Here is a 16,953-nt window from a genome sequence, read left to right as displayed (position 1 = left end):
AAATCGCTTCCTAATAGCCAAAGTTCAAGATTTGAGTCTTTCCAAGGTAGAGATGTTGAAATGTCTCAGCTTTTCTATGGACCTAGACTAACAAACAAACAAACAAACAAACAAACAAAACCAAGCCAGAAACTCAATGTGACTATCCAGCAACTTGACTGACCTGTTACTGTGAAAATATTAGTAAATTATGGATACCCAGGGTGGTGATGGGCACTTCTACAGATAATTAAGATGTTAATACTCCTTTGTTTCAAGATGAGTAGTTTAAAGTTGGATAGGACGATGGCTTGAAGTAGAGAGGGTAGAAAGAGCATTCAGCCCTCAGTTTGGACTAAGAGCATGTTGAGGGGGCACAGTATATTACAAAATATGAATTAATTTACCAATAAAATAAATATATTGAACAATTATTTTAAAAGCTTTTATTCTTATAAATAGTTTCATTCAAGAGTTTAAATGACATGAATCACAATTTCAGAGTCAAACATCTGCAGGTTTTAATGTAACAAAATGCAAAACCTTAAAAAACATTTAAAACATATCTTCACATATTTAAAATAAAGATCAAATTCTTTCAAGAAAGATTTAAAAATCACAGATCAGTTTAAAACAACCATTTATTACCAAAGTTCTTTTGAGAAATTAAGTTGTAAGCAACTACATCTCTATTGGATATCAAAGATCTTTGCTTCCTTGTAAATAGGGCTGTCAACTTCAGCCTGCGATGTAGATTTTGTGTTCACACAATCTGAGGCAGAGAGGACACATGGGAGATGAAAGATTGTCTGCTCTGGAAGAGATGGTTTGTATGTGCCTCAACTGACCTAGAAGAATAGTGGAGTTCTATTTTCCATTTTTCTAAAATGTTACAGAAATGAAGGTAGATTTAGTGTCCTTTCCCACCCGTCAATCAGCAGCAGCTAAGAGCTCAGATTCTTGTCAGGCTGCCTATTCATAAACCGGAGCTCACATAGCTACTTTGTAACATTAGAAAAATAATCTTTTCCTGCTTAGTCTCTAATATTAGACAAATGCACTCTCTCTCTCCTCAGTTTCTCCGTGTGTGGTACAGTTATCACCGAGAACTAAGAAACAGTGAGACAGATGTAGATGGTACAGGTTGCTTTCAAACTTATTACCACTATCAGAAACAAACCCCAAATCCATGAGGTTAAACAAGAGTTCCATGGCAGGGTATGTTAGGTCACGTCATCTGAGACATAATCGTGAACAAATGACTTTTGGTTGTATATTTCCCTTCACTTCATGTAACTCAGAAACATTTCCAGTCACAGTATAACAAGCAGGGCTGAGGATACGGCCCAGCTCGCAGAGTGCTTGCCTAGCAGGCTTTAGGTCCTAAGTGTGATTCCCCAGCACCACATAAAGGAGGCGTGCTGCAGCAGTCCAGAGGGAGAGGCAAAAAGGAATCAGGAGTTCAAGGTCATTCTTGGCTACATTGCAAATGCCAGGCTAGCCTGGATCATGAGCCCCTTCCTGAATAACGAACAATAATTAACAAAGGTGAATTATAAATCTTTGTGGTTCAAAATAATACAAAACTATAAAAAGTTTAATCTAGACTAGTAGAAAAAGTGACATTACAGGAATACATGAAAACGTAGCACACTGTCATCACCTAGTATACATTTCATTACAAATTTTATTACACACTACTTTCCTGTTCATCACTACTGGGGGAACCCAAAGACGCTTTTGTATTGACAAAGAACTACAAATGTATGTAAGATAAACACTACTACATTGCCGGCACACTGAAATTTTATACCACCTTTGGTTTGGTTGTATAACTCAATTTCAAAAACAGGATAACAACAGCTAAACATCCACTTTATTTCAGAAACAAAATATATGAAAGGCAGAATACTTCAAGAGATTTCTGAACTTGACTTACCAAAGAATATAAAGATTAGCTGCAATAAACCCACATTTAAATCGGCAGGTTGCGAGACCCCCTGAAAAGACACTATGTTCTATCTACTCTCTCAAGTCACTGAAGCTTTCCCAATGAAATATTTTCAGTAAATAAAAAACTTATTGGGCGGGGAGCTTTATTCCCCTGAAAAGACTACATAATTAAAAAGAAAAGGTGTATTTTTGTGAGTTAAAACCTATTTGCTGACCTCTGATCTACATTTAGAGCAATGGATAACAAACAATGCTTTCAAGTAACTGTAAGAACTTATTGTTATGCGGAGCTATGTTTTCCCAATTAAACATCAACAATTTGTTTAACAATTCGTCTTGTAATAAAACCTAGGTGTTTATCATTTTATTCATTTTCTTCTAAAAAGCTCCTAACGATTTCAGAAGCATATGACTCACACAGTAACAAGCTATGAGAGGTCTGACCAGCACAGAGTAGAGACCTCCCTCATATTTTCTCTTAATGAGCTTTGAGTGTGAAGCACAACAGCAGCAGCTCACAGCTTTATGATATGTGCGTGCATCAACCAGCAAACCACTACTGATAAAGAGGACCCTGCAATTCTTGTCACTCTTCCTCATCTCGAGCAGGACAGTGGTAAATGCAGGGCTCAAATAAACTCAACCGAGCACATTTCTGAATGCAAATTCCATATACAATATTTACTTTTTAAAGAAAAATACGTCCTACCTACTCTTGTTTTAACAGTGTCTAAGGTAGGAAGAAATGGCCACTAATCAGTATCTCATCTTAAATAATATAAAGAAATTATTGAATTACCTATAATCACAAAATTTACTTTAGAAATCACTTCCCAACATTATGGAATTTAGTGCTGGAATCATGGATATATCAAAATTCTGTCACCAGTATCTAATTTACTATATATTTCTTAACAACATATTGCCATTGACTTCAAATACATAAAACACACCCAAAGAAAGATGTTTCTAACTGTTTGAAATGTCATGATTAAAGGAAGGCAAGTCACCAGAACTTACTATAATACTGAATGGCCTTGCATCTTAAGTGGTATTATTAAAATCATATCCTACTGCAGACAGCACATACTAAATGTGCATGTCCGCACTCAGCACTACAGAAAATAATATTCAGAAAACATGGGGAAGAGGTCAGGAGGGCTCTTATTATAAAACACAATTTACTTCCTAAGATTAAGTTGGTTATAAGGTACTTTTCTAGAATATCTGCTTCCTTCTATATTGAAAACTCCATTCAATACGAATTTACTCAGTATACATCACATAGTGTGTTTATGGGCTCCATGGATATGGAATACAGCATGAATCCCTGTTGAAACACAGTAGCATTCACACCAGGTACTAACGAGAGTTCAGACCTAACATTCTCATTTGAGATTAGGAACAAACAACCGTCCTTCAACAATTTGTCTTTTTATTCTGGAGCCAAAAATCAAGGACATTTTTTTTCTACATCTTATTTTAATTTCCTCTATGAAAAATATTATGTACATTAAGACTTTCTAATTGCTCTAAGACAATAAACATGATTTTATCTGAGTACAGTTTGAACTGGACCTAAAATATATATTCAGTCTCTAGGAATTATAAATGAAAGTTGTGAATCCCTTCTGTCGTCTCTAGACAAAGGTGATGAGCATAATGCCAAGTCAGTCCAGTTCACACTGGAAACATCATATCCTAAACTATTCCCTAGAAGTAAGCGACATTGTTTATAGTGGGTATTTTGTAAGAGGACAAACAGAGATGTCTATGAAAACAGAAATTCCCCTTACAAGATAATGTACTAAGTGTAAAGTATAAAACACTACTTCCACATCATATGGGGAGATGCAGCCATAAGAGGGAAAGCACAGATCCACAGAAAGCACAAATGTTAGCAAACGCACTGCACACAAACTCTTACCAGAAAGGAGGCTATTTATGCCTGTGGATTTTCACATAAAGTAGAGCTGGTGAAACTGAGTACTGAGCCCAGAGCAGCTCAGGCAAAAGACGGGCGTTCTCATGAAGGCTTTAAAGATCCTACTGGAAGCGTGGTGGAGAATGCAGAGCCCCACAACCCCTTCAGCGGGTGATATGGTCTACAATGACCTGTTAGCATTTCTAACTTAAATGCGTATGGGTGGTGGGTTTTATGCAGGTGAGCACGGGAGACTGCAGAGCCAGAGGCTGCACTCGGTGCCCTAGAGGTGGATGTGTATGTGGTTGTGCTGCCCTAGGAGCCATGAACCACCCGGGGGGGTCCCTGCAAGGGGTGGCCCAAGCTTTTAACCACTGAGCCCCTTATGAGCACTAACTAGCCAACAAAGTCAATTAAGCCTAATAAAAAAGTACTTGATAATTCTTTTTAAAATTTAAAGCAGAAATATAGTTTATATCAACAGTAGCACAGAACCGAAAGCTAAACAAAGCAAATCCCAGTCACACCTAGTAGTGCTCACTAAATTATAAAATGAAACTAAACCAATGACTTCTCTCACCTTTTGAGTTCTTCTGGTTTGTTTGAATAAGAGGGACAAACGTAAATTACATGGCCTTGGCCATTTGGCTTTGTTGTTGTTGTTGTTTCTCAATTAAAAACAAACTTTTACTTAAAAGCTCTCATCAAGGACATCTTATCACATACACCCCTCCCCCTGCCCCTGCCCCCCACACACCAAAATGATGTGGGACCTATGAATGGGGCCTTGCTTTAAACATTTTCTAGATATTATCAAGAGTGTCCAGATAACGCTACCCTGAATCAGAGGATCTCTAAACCCAATGGCATTAACTGCACAAGAAGCCAGTGGAGACAGTCCTATGAGACACAGACAGACTGGAGGGACCTGTCCAAAAGCAAGGCCCCTCTAAGCAGTGCTGGAGTGGGGCAAACAGGGACAATGGACTCTCAGCTCCTGTGAGCGCTGCCAACACCTGAGTTTAGGTGCCCTTATACAAATGTGAGAAGAAACCCTGAAGCCATAAGGTTTGTGGCTGGATCACTAACAGGGCAGTATTTCAGAAGATAATCCATAAAAAGTACTATGATCAACACAGTTTATCTTTGGCCTGCATAAACTGCAAATAAGGAATTAGTTCAAATGCTATCATCACTCCTATGCCCTAAATTAAAACACCTGTTTCTTAGACGTCCCAAAGCCTCCAATGCACGATTTGTGACATCTGTGCATCTATTCTAAGATCGGAGCTATGTGACGACAATATCTGGCAATTTCACTCAGAAATACTGCTGGGTCATTTATTTGTAAGTGGTTTTCAACTTACTTGCTGTTCTTTACAAAAGAGAGTTGCTAAGTTCAAGCACTGCACAGCTTACCCAGCCCCCTAAACCTACACACAGAGAAAAGTTCCCGAACGCTGAAAAGACTCTCACGACAACTGCAAGCAACTTTATTCCTATTACTCAGAGCTTTTAGGCTAGTCTCAAAACTTAATTCTACTCACTTCCCTGGATTTACTCAAAAGAAATCCCACTTCTATTTACCCAGTTACTTGTTGTAGAAACAGTCTTTTAAAGTTCAAAATAGTCCTACCACTACCACATAAACCTTTGGATGTCCTGACTATTTGGCCACTGAAAAGTCTTGTTCAGAAAGATATAAAAAGTTACAAAATTAACAACTGTATAGCAACCCAGTTCACAAACGAGTCTAGATATGGGTGGCAGAGGTATGTTAAGCCTATAGATAATGTATGGTAGAATGAAGTAACGGAATTCTAGTAGTTTCTGAGGAACTGTAGAAGCAACCAAGCATACAAAAAACATTAAATTCCAGAAGATTGACTTAGCCTTTAAAGAGTCAGCTATAGCCCAACCAGCAAAAATGTAGGCTGGAACTAATAAATATTTGACAACTTCATGTCTCTGAAATACTCTTTTCCACACATAAAATGTGTAATGCCTATTGTCTGCCAGTAAATACTTATGGACATAAGTGAATTTCCAAACCAAAAGTATCGAGACTAACGTGATCACAGAGAACTGAACTCTACGCTTCCAAACTAAGCTAAGGAAAGTCTTGACTTTGGTCAGAGAAAGTAGGTGAGGGAAGGAGAAAAAGGCAGTAAAGGAGAAGAAATAGAACAACTGAGGGAAATGGAGACAGGCCTCGTGACTACTCCGGTCGCCAACAACAATCCCACCATTAACTACCACAAAAGCAAAGAACGCCAACAGCAGAATCATGTAGGGCCAGGTCAACAGGAAGAGCATCCTCAGGTTCTTTAGGGACATGGCGTACACCAGCAGAAACTGCAGCACTCTTCTGAGCTCCGAGAGAGGTCCCTTCATGGGGGGAAGTCTCTCCTCCTTCTTCTTCTGCAGTTCAGTCTTCCAGGCTTCACTGCACTTCTGTGCAATAAGGTGTCCTGCACAGAAGGCCGCCCAGACGATGTTGGTCTGACGAAACATGAAACCACAAAATCCAAGCAAGGCCGAGGTCCTATGGTTGCCGTAAAGACACATCAAATAAGCAAACAGAGTGAAGAATACAGACCCAGCTTCTGTATAGTAAAGGAAGTTAAAAAAATAGAGGGTTGGAAACACTGCTAGGGTTAATGTTGACAAGATCCTCTGGATACTTGAAGAAGCCTTGAAGGAAAAAGAAAAAGTACTATTTTTAGGACAAAATAAATATGACATTTTCTTGCTGAATTAATAAAAGAGATTTATTTAAATATTCACTGAAGTTTAAATGAATTGTATTTCTGGCTTTGTAAAACCATGTTTAAGAACACTTCTGGTAATTGTTTATTATGTTAATCAGCTTGGAAACTGATAATACTAATGAGGTGCAGCTCTTAATAGCTTAAAATCTTAAGAATCACAGAAGAAATCATTTAGTGGTCACTGGATCTAAGACACTGGATTAAGGCACATGAGGAATACAGAGACTAGAGCACAGAAAAGACATGGCCAGCTGCGTCACCCTGAACTTACATCTTAGCCATCCTCACCACCCTTTGAAGATAGCCCTTCAAATCTCTACACTGGAGACAACAGAAATGTGCAAATCGTACTAAATACCCTGCCCCAGGATCCTACTTTTTGTATGACAAAATTACAAGGATTTTTCCCTTTAGAAAGCATGTAGGCCTACTCTGAACTCAAATGTCTTCTTTTCCTCTTCTGACAATTTTAGTTAAGTGTTTGGAATCTCTTTGATTAAAGTCCTCCTCAGGCCAGGTGTGGTGATCCATGCCTTTAATCTCAGCACTTGGAAAGCAGAGACAGCTGGATCTCTGTGAGTTCCAGGCCAACCAAAACTGCACACAAAGTTTGAGGTCAACCAGCGTTATATAGTGAGACCCTGTCTCAATCAATCAATCAACCACACAAAAGTAGTGCTCCACCACAGCTTGTAAACTTAGCATATACATTGCTTCTTGTTGCTCCGGAAACCCTTGTGCCTTCCTATCTCCCGTCACTCCATCAGGCTGAGACAGTATTTCTCTGCTCCTGTCATGTATCGGCTGAATCCTCACAGTACTTTATGCCTACCTCCTCTTCATAATTCATACTGCTGAAAAGACCTTATAAACATTGCTGCCATAGCTGACATTTACTGAAGTCTTGCAGTAGGTACTAGCCTAAGCACCTTCCATTTATTAAGCTCTTTTACTCTTAATACAAATTCAATGAGACAAATTTATTATTATTAAAATCACAAAGGAGGTAATCTGCTCAAGTTAATAGAAGCTGTGGCCAGGATTAAATTTAAACCCAGGCAATCTACCTCCAAGACTTGAATTATGAAATCACACCAAAACTCCTCAACTAAAACTCATTTCCATAAAAGACCTAAGTTCCTGAAGAAAACATGGAACTATTAAACTGGTTTTGTTCACTAACAGACATCTAACTTTAGATTTTCAAATACCGTTATTCCAGAATTTAAATGCAAGTACCTTCTAAACATAAGTAGAGAATTTCCACTTAGCTTTGAAAAACAGACACCAATACTCTAACTGGTAGACATTTTTTTTTCCATATCTTATAAAGCCAATTCCTAACTGTGGACTTTAGTGCACGGAAACTTGTTATAACTGTATCCTGCACATACCTTGTTTCTGGGTTGCACCTTCCTGAAGAGCAAATACAGCAAGTAGAAGTTGCCAACGCTGAAGAGAAGATTGACAAATCTGAGCACCCCAATGGAGCAGATCACGTGCTCAGACCATCCAAGGAGCCAGCTGGCAGGTTTGACTACACCAACCGACACCAGATACAGGCCAGGTAATGTAGTGATCATAGGATCCCACTTAGAAAGAAAAGACCACCAGTCAAGCACAGCAATAGTTATCCCATTGATATAAAATGCCAAAAAAAAATAATAATCAAGTTTCATTTGTCCTAATAATGAAGAACTTGGAGAGGATCGTCTATGACATAATTAATAAATCCTGGCAGACTAGACATCTCTTAAGTTTTATTTTTAAGATTTAGTGTGTGTGCCCATGCACCTGAGTATACGTATTTGCAACATCTGCATGAAGGTACCCGAGGAAGCCAGAAGGTGGCACTGGATCCTCTGGACCTGCAGTCACAGATGGTTGTGAGCAGCTCACTGTGGGTAGAGAGAAGTCTGGTAGCCTTCTCCCAGGACAGCAAGAGCTCTCAACCACTGAGCTACCACCCCAGCCCCATTTTAAGAACGTTTTGCTCCCTGTCTCAGATCTGTCTGCTATTATTAAGGTGACAACAACCAACGGACAGTAAGTTATAATCACTTCTACTTTCTAAGTCTTGCTCTTTAGAAAATGTATATTCTGCGACTGAATTGTCCAGCTCCCTATTTTACAAGCCACCAGCCAAACAATAATGAGAACTCTGGTGGATCTTAAGATTCTTTGCACTGTGCATATTTCTGTAGTCAAATATGTATTTTTAAAAATGATGCAATCTCACTAGTTGCCAATTTAATCCAGACAACAGTAAGTTTCTAAGACCAAGAATGAAGTTAGAATAAAACTATCAACTTTTGGGGGCCCTAAGATCCTCCACTCCGCGTTCAAAATACCGAGTGGAAAACCTCATAGGTTAAGCTTTAGGTAGTTTTTAATGCATGTTCAAGGGAGCACCTGCATGTCTCTAGTGCTAGGGCTTAGTAAGACAAATTGGCCAACTACCAAGAGGAGCTATCATCTTTATGCATTCACCTAACAAATATGCCATAAATCTCGGGGCTAGGTACAGTCACTAGGCAGCTCCCTTCACGGTTTAAGTCTGGGAGGGCAGACGGGGAGAGGAAAGGGCGCAGGCTGGGAGGATCCGTCCCGGGGCAGGGCCAGCAGAGACCAACCTGCGACAGGGAGAAGCGGCCCTCGCAGTACCGCTGCGCCTGCGGCAGGTGGAAGATCTCGTCCATGTAGGGCTCCCGCAGAGCGCGGCTGAAGGCAGAGAAGAGGAGGCAGGACACCAGGAAGGTGCAGCTCAAGGCGGCCGAGAAGTAATAGCCCTCCAGCTGCGCCATGGCGGGCGGGAGGGCGGGCAGCCGCGTCCCGGGCCCAGCCCTGGGCAGCCCGGAGCGCCGAGCCCGGAACGCGGGCTCTGAAGCCCAGCGCTGCGGGACAAGGGACAGCGGGACTGGACGCAACGCAATGGATGCTGGGAGAGCGTTGGACGGAAGCGTGGGGGTCACCGGTTCCGGAGTAGAGTATTTATGCAACGACCGGACGGTTTTCCTGTCAATCACTGCTCTCAGCTCTCAGAGTGGCCAGAGGCTGAGGGAGGGGCGGGTCTGGGCTCGGGCGCGGGAGCTGCTGTCGTTGATGCTGCCGCCGCCGCTATGCTCTGGAAAGGAAGGGTGTCTTGTGCTGTCTGTTGCTCTCCAGAAGGTGATGAGTGGTCCCAGCTTTCTAACCTCCAAGCTCCCAAACTGCATTCGTTTGCGGTTATCCCTGGTCTCCATTGCCAGTGAGATGAGATGCTAAAACCGTCATTACAATGCTTTTCCTCTCATCGTCTCTGGCTGATAATGAAGGTTGATGCGTTTTAGATGGAAACATGCAACGAGCCCTTCGCTTTAGGGCGACTTTCCCTTTTGAAGAGCCTATTAGTTTACAGGGCAACATTTTCCTGGTGCCTGGTGAGGAGTTGGGGCATTTGTAGATGAGGAACACTCCTCCGTGAATATAATTTTGGTTGCTATTGCCGTGGGTGGTGGCTCACACTTGTACTGGCCTCATTTGAGAGGCTGAGGCAGGAGGATTGTTCCCAGTTCTAGATCAACCTGGGACACTGTAAATGTCGTCCTTAAAAATAAATAATAAATATTCATTAATATCTGTCTCTGTTGGAGTGCGTTTCCCTTATGTGGTTGCGATGGAGTATTTATGTGTGTAGTCTCAAAAAGTGCTCACATGTATGAAGTTGAGGGCTACGGAGACTTCAGATAACCCCTTTATTGTGAGATTGGAATTGAGACTGACGGTGGAAGATATTTGAAGAAAGCTGAAGACAAAGTATGTTTTCAGCATGGTTGGTGATGCTTTGTAGGAAAAGCTTCTGGAAAATTCGGGTTGATTTTGCCAGCAGCATATCACATAGCAGCTGAAATTGCTTTTAAATTGTCTACCTTGGAATCGAAAGAAACTGGGTATTCTACTAGTTTCCCTCGACTATTAGAAATAACCAAAATTAAATTACGTTAGGATTCATGATGACGTTTCTTAATTCCCTCTACCCTTTACATCCTCTTTGATTACAGAGAACACGTTACACTTACCAATTTGAGACCATTCCCAGATAATTTAGTCTACAATTGACCTCAGGCTCAGTGGGCTTGCTCAATCATGGCCAGCGCATACCATAGAAGCTTCTGGCCCTTGCTAGATATAATGGATAAAGGGAAGAGCACAAGGCTGCCTTCTTATGCTAGACATTCTCGTTAGAATAATTACCACTAAGAACTTGGTTGGACATCCAACTCCTTTTATATGTGTTCCCTACTCTCCTTAGTTAACTGGAACGTTTCAAAATTAAAAAATGTCAAGTTTCAGAACTGCCGGGTACCTTTTCTATTAATTTAAGCTTTTTTTTTTTATGGAACAAGATGAAGATAGTAATATACCTAAAATTATGTAGAAAATGGCTGTTTACTGGGAGTTGTAACTATAGTCTTATGGTTTATAATTTCTACTGAACTGAAAGCGCTTCATCATTTGCAGTTTAAATTTATATCTCAATTCTGTTCCCATCAGCCAAGTAGAAAAATGTAAAACTATTATTAGAGTTTTGGGGTTTTTTTGTTTTGTTTTTTTGTTTTGTTTTTTGTTTGTTTGTTTGTTTTGTTTTTTTTGGACAGTTTCTCTGTGTAGCCCTAGCTGTCCTGGAACTCGCTTTGTAGACCAGGCTGGCCTCGAACTCAGAAATCCACCTGCCTTTGCCTCCCGAGTGCTGGGACTAAAGGCGTACGCTTGGTTAATGGTTAAAAGACTTTTTTTTTTTTTTTGAGTGGGAATCCACTGATAAATTTGCTCCCTACGCAGTGCTCCTAGGAAAAACCCACACTAAGTCCATTGGTTCAAAAAGTTCACTTTATAGACAGATAATATCAAAATGTGCTGGACAGGATTGTAAACACACAAAACTAAAGTATAAGCTCTCTCTCAAAACACAGAAAAATCATTTCCAGGTTCAAGAAACTCTATGAGTAAAGGTTTACTCTTATTAACTACAACCTGAGGCAGTTTCTGTCTCCATGATTTTGGATTATGAAACTCGGAGGGACTAGAAGTTAGACAGAGTCTCAGATAGGCAGACATAGGAGAGGACCATGACTGTGGAACTTCCAACATAGCTGCCTTCTTCCTCAGCCTCCTGACCGAAGACAAAAGCCTGGCAGCTTTTTCTGCCCCATCCCTGTGAACCTGTGTGACAAATTAAGATCCTGGAGAAATGCAAGATCAGATCAGGACATGTTTACCCCAAATTTAGGAGTCCATCAGCCTCCCTTTATTCCAATTGGCCAATCTGAAATTAGGGGAGGAAGACTTCCCCTGTAGCTGGTCACTGCTACGTTGTGGGTTCTTCCTTTTGCTGCCTTTAATCTCCCCAGTTTTACCTCTATTGCTAGAGAAGAGAGAGAGAGAAAGATCGAGAGAGAGAGAGATCCCCAAATCTATCTTTTTTGCTTTGTTTTTTTCCCCTTTGAGCATGACTACTAACAAATTTCAACTGACTCCTCTGAATGACCAATAACCACCCACCCCACCTCTCTCAACCCTAGCATTTAGATACCATCTGAAAAGTACCCAGAATTCCAAATGTCAAACAATGGCAGAAACTATCTGCAGCTGGCAAAACCATGCCTCTGCTAGAGCAAGAGGCAAATTGTTGTGGGTAGCCCTGGGGCTAATTATATTTGATGCTAATTCCTAACTCCTGTGAGGACTTATGAACAAGGAATGAGTTCACTCAGGTGATATCCTGTAAACCTGCTTCCCACCTTAATTTGTAAAATAAAGGAGAGCTGATGATTGGGCAGATAGAAGGGAAGGTGGAGTGGAAGGTAGGGAAAGAGAAGAAGGAGAAAATGGAAGAGGGAGAGGATGAAGAGGAGGAGAAGGAAGAAGAAAAGCAGAGCAGAAGCACATGGCTTGGAGAAACCGCAAGTTCTAAGGGGTCTCATAGAAGATGGTAGTGCAGTGGTAGACCTGCCCAATCTAGGCACACAGCATGTAATTATATTAACCTAGTCATGTTTTTATTGCCAGGGCATATTTAGGTTGGAGATTTACTGCAACAAAATGGTGCCCAGTGTATTGATTTGAACTCAACTAACCTGAGATAAAAACTCACTGTTTTTATCTCACTTGTTTACTCCCCACCCTTCCTCCCCCACCTCCAAACAGGGACACAGACAATTTGAGTCTTTTTACACTCAGCTTCTCCCTGTGAATAAAGAATTGGGAGACAAAGGTACAAAGGGCTCCGGACCAGGTAATTCGTTGATATAAAGGGAGAAATATAACCTCTTGATATTTAAAGATGGTATAAAGACATATTGCTCTAATAAGTCTTACAGGATACTCATATTCTGTCTAATGTGGATTCCTTGAGAATTTTGGGTTTGAATCTTGGTTTGACAAGCTGCCTCTTATAGGTATAGAAAGGAAAAGAAAAAGGAAAGGAAGGAAAGGAAAGGAAAGGAAAAGGAGAAAGGAGAGGAAAGGAGAAAGGAAAGGAGGAAGGAGAGGAGGAAGGAAAAGAAAGGGAAGGATAGGAAACTAGAAGTGTGACTCAGTTGTTTTAAAGATGGTATGATACAGTCTGCAGGAGACCCATATTCTCTAATGTGGACTCCATGGGAATTTTGGGTTAATATCCTGACATGACAAATTAGAAAGGCCTAAATAGGCTAAAATGTGTGTGATTTTGAGTATTATGATTGCTTTATTGTTCCTCTGGGACAGAGGGCAAGCTACAGGTTTTCCTGGTTACGGCTGAAGGATTTGCTGATTTTGGGGAAAGGGTTTTGTCTTTGTGTTTTTGGAAAAGGTGACTAAGGTATTTACATCTTCCAAAGTTCTATGGATCAGATTTGGTAGGGGGAGACCCCCCTGAAGAACTAGATTCCAGAGAACCAAACAAAAAGGTTATCTTGATGATACTAAAATTTTGTTTTGAGATTTATATATTACAGAATATACAGCCTTGATGAATTTCACCATCAGACATGCTGAACTGACCTGCCTGAACTCCCGATGTCTTGGTTTTTCATCCACAAGTTCTAAGGGGTCTCATAGATGGAGAAGATGGTAGTGTAGTGGTAGATCTGCCCAATCTACGTGCACAGCATGTAACCATATTAACTGAGTCGTGTTTTCATTGCCGGGGCATATTTGGGTTGGAGATTTACTGCAGCAGCAAATCAGAGCTTCGGTGACGCAGTCCCATATCACCACACCTAGAATTAAAATGACAACATATTCTTACAATATTTCAGTGTGTGTGTGTGTTCAAAAGAAGCCAAAATTCCAGAATTCCCACTACATTCCCCCCAAGACGGCTAAAAGTCCCAGCTTTCAAGGAGAGCCCTGGCTTTGGCTTCCCATATAAAGGAAACTTCTCACCCACAAACTAGGGCCACAAGACAGGCCCAAGACTTAAAAGAAACCTGCTACCCATGGAATACCAGAAAGTACCAACCACTACCACATACCTAAATCCTGAGACCACAAAACCAAGCAATCTGACTTAACTACTACCCTGAAGTTTATCTCCATAAGAAGTTTGCAAGCTTGGTGAATCAAGCCACACACATTCCCACGCCACTACAAAAGCTCAGACCATGCAAGGTGCCTTCTCCACTACTCTCTCCTATACTGAGCTTCAGGGTTTACCTGTGTCACTCTCTCAGACCAATAAAGTCTGCTCTCACCATTTTGGAATCAAACAGACTATTCATTTTCCTATGATGATTCAGTTCTCATTTCTTGCACCGTCCCTCTGCACTGCAGATCATCTTTCTCTTTGTGGAGTGTGCACATGTGTGTTTCCTCACCCTAATAATCTTTTCTTTATGTGCTGATTCTACTTGATGCTTTGTTGCTGTCTAAAATTTCCCTACCTTTTAATTTTTTTTTAACTGGCAGAGAAAATGAACCCATTCAAGACCCCTAGATGGTAATAACATTTTTTTTGATAAATTCTAAACATTTTCCTAAGCTCTGCCCCTAAATCAAGACATTAGAATAGTTTCTTCTGGAGTTTGAATGAAGTGCACTGTATCTCCTTAGACCTAATTTTAGAAACAGGATCATCATCAACATTAATTTTTGATAGATATTTAGTTTTGAAGAGGAGTCATCCGTAAGTTGATGAATTCCTTCATTATTAAATGTCAAACTATTTGAGGCTTGTAACTTAGATTCCGATATTTGATGCTATGAAAAAAACTGAAGCTAGAAATTGTTAGCAAGAAGTAAACCTTTGGTTGAAAAACAGATGAGGGGTTTTTTGCATTTATTATTGCCATATGAATTTATACATTCTTAATAATTAAGATAGTATTAGTTTAGTAAACGGAGGGAAACTATTTCTGAATAAGGGTTCTCCCAAGTCCTGTACTTGTAAGTGAAGAGTGTGTGTAAGTGTCCTCTTACACTGAAGCATTGTCCAAAGTCATCCTGCCTCTAGCCACACTCTCCCCCTTATCGATGAACCAAACTTTGACTAATTGACAGTGGTGCTGCTGATTTACTTAGTGAGGTCACAGTTGGTTCTAGGGACAATGAGAACTGTAACCTGCATCAATGTCCTACACAGTAGGCTCCAAAGTGCAATTTTAAGACTTGGCATCAATCTTTGGTTGATGTGTTATCACTGGGAAATAAGCAAACAAAGTTTTGCATGAAGAAAACATGCCATTTCACTTCAAAATGATGCGGGGCTTCCCACAGAGAAGATCTCTCAGACACAGTCTTTGAGCTGGTTGGAAGCCTTTATTCCAGCCAGCTGCTAACTATACCTGGGTATGTGGGAGCCAAGTGCAGGCCTGAACCTTTCCCAGAACCCATACATATTTAAGCAGGAAAAACACATATTAGCTGGATGGTGCACAAGGTTCCCTTCCCACAGCTGCAGACAAAGCAGATAGTCACAAAAGCCAAAATGTGCAATTAGCAAAAACAGTGAGGTCAGGCCGACCATGGCAAAGAACCTGCATCCTTGAGTTGCATTTCTTCCCAGAATTGTTTTTCTCAGGTCCCCCCTTTCTGGGTACTGGCACTTTACTCACTCAGACAAAGTTCATCCGAGGTACCAACACAATGTTACCATGGTCAGCTTACATCCCTTGTTACGAAATGTCTTAGCAAGAATTTTACTGAAGATCTCGGAGATATGGTGAGGGGAGAGATGGTCCTGGTTTTCTGGAGCGATTCCAGTTCTAGCCCTAAGCATCTCAAACACTGGTGGCCAGTTATCTAGAAAGTTATATATCTTTAAATGGGGTCCCCATACCAGAAATACTAGCAACCCTCGAGAACCTGTCACAAAACCAAGTCTTCATGCCAGTGCCCTTGCAACTCATGAAACAGAAGGTCAGAATTAGAACCAATGTTTAATAAGCAGTTAAAGGGCTGGGAAGATGGTTTGATAGGTAAAATGCTTTGATAGGTAAAATAGGTACAAGCATGAAGACTTGAGTTCAGATACCAACAGCTACAAACAAAAACAAAAACCACCACTAACAACACAACAAAACCCAAAAGATCAAAAAAGCAAGCATGGTGGTGCATGCTTGTAACGCTAGCAGGAGGATCTTGAAGCTTCACTAGCCATCTATCCAGTTCAGAGAAATTAGTAAAGTCTAGATTAGTGGTTTTCAGCCTGTGGGTCATGACCACATGCAGGGTTGAATGACCCTTTCATGGGGGCCACATATAATATATACTTCATATCAGATATTTACATTATGATTCACCATAGTAGCGAATTTAAAGTCGTGAAGAAGCAACAAAAATAATCTCATGGTTGGGGCTCACCATCAGATGAGGAAGTCGCTGCGGGAGGACTTCCCTTCTCGAAGAGCAGTGTTTTCCACGTGCGAATGCTCACTGAGATTGAGTTGGCATATTAAAGGGTTCCAGCACTAGGAACATTGAGAACTATTGCTCTAGATCATCAAAAACTTGAGGCGCAGACCAGTATAGAAAGACATCAACGTCTGGCCTCCACAAGCAGGCACACGCTCATACATGCACACTTGCATGCAAAGGACACATGCACAAGGCTACAACACTCCACACACAAGTTATGACTGTCATAGATTCTATCTGAACCCTGCGCGTGTGAATTTTCATGGAGGTTCTTGCTTCCTGTGTAGCTTTGTGGAGGGATGTATCTTTTCTGGTTCTTTGCTGGTTTTCTCCTACCACCACCACAAAAAGAAGAAGGAGGAGGAGGAGGAGGAGGAGGAGGAGGAGGAGGAGGAAAAAGCCGGGCATGGTGGCACACACCTTTAATCCCAGCACTAGGGAGGCAGAGGC

General features: G+C 40.9%; 1 protein-coding gene across 1 annotated transcript; it reads right to left on the bottom strand.

Annotated features, from left to right (window-relative positions):
- Nucleotides 1-418: 418 nt before the first annotated feature.
- Nucleotides 419-9,546, bottom strand: LOC110310698 (ALG10 alpha-1,2-glucosyltransferase). Its single transcript, XM_021183820.1, has 3 exons — nucleotides 9,261-9,546; nucleotides 8,022-8,219; nucleotides 419-6,550 (listed from the first exon to the last, which is right to left on the bottom strand). Exons 1-3 carry the CDS (start codon nucleotides 9,429-9,431, stop codon nucleotides 5,495-5,497), a joined length of 1,425 nt encoding a protein of 474 aa, XP_021039479.1. The 5' UTR covers nucleotides 9,432-9,546; the 3' UTR covers nucleotides 419-5,494.
- Between the last annotated feature and the right edge of the window lie 7,407 nt (nucleotides 9,547-16,953).

The sequence above is a fragment of the Mus caroli genome, chromosome 15 (genome assembly GCF_900094665.2).
Source record: "Mus caroli chromosome 15, CAROLI_EIJ_v1.1, whole genome shotgun sequence".
Lineage (NCBI taxonomy): Eukaryota > Metazoa > Chordata > Mammalia > Rodentia > Muridae > Mus > Mus caroli.
Note: the sequence above shows the minus strand (reverse complement) of the source record. Positions and strands in the feature narration are given on the sequence as shown.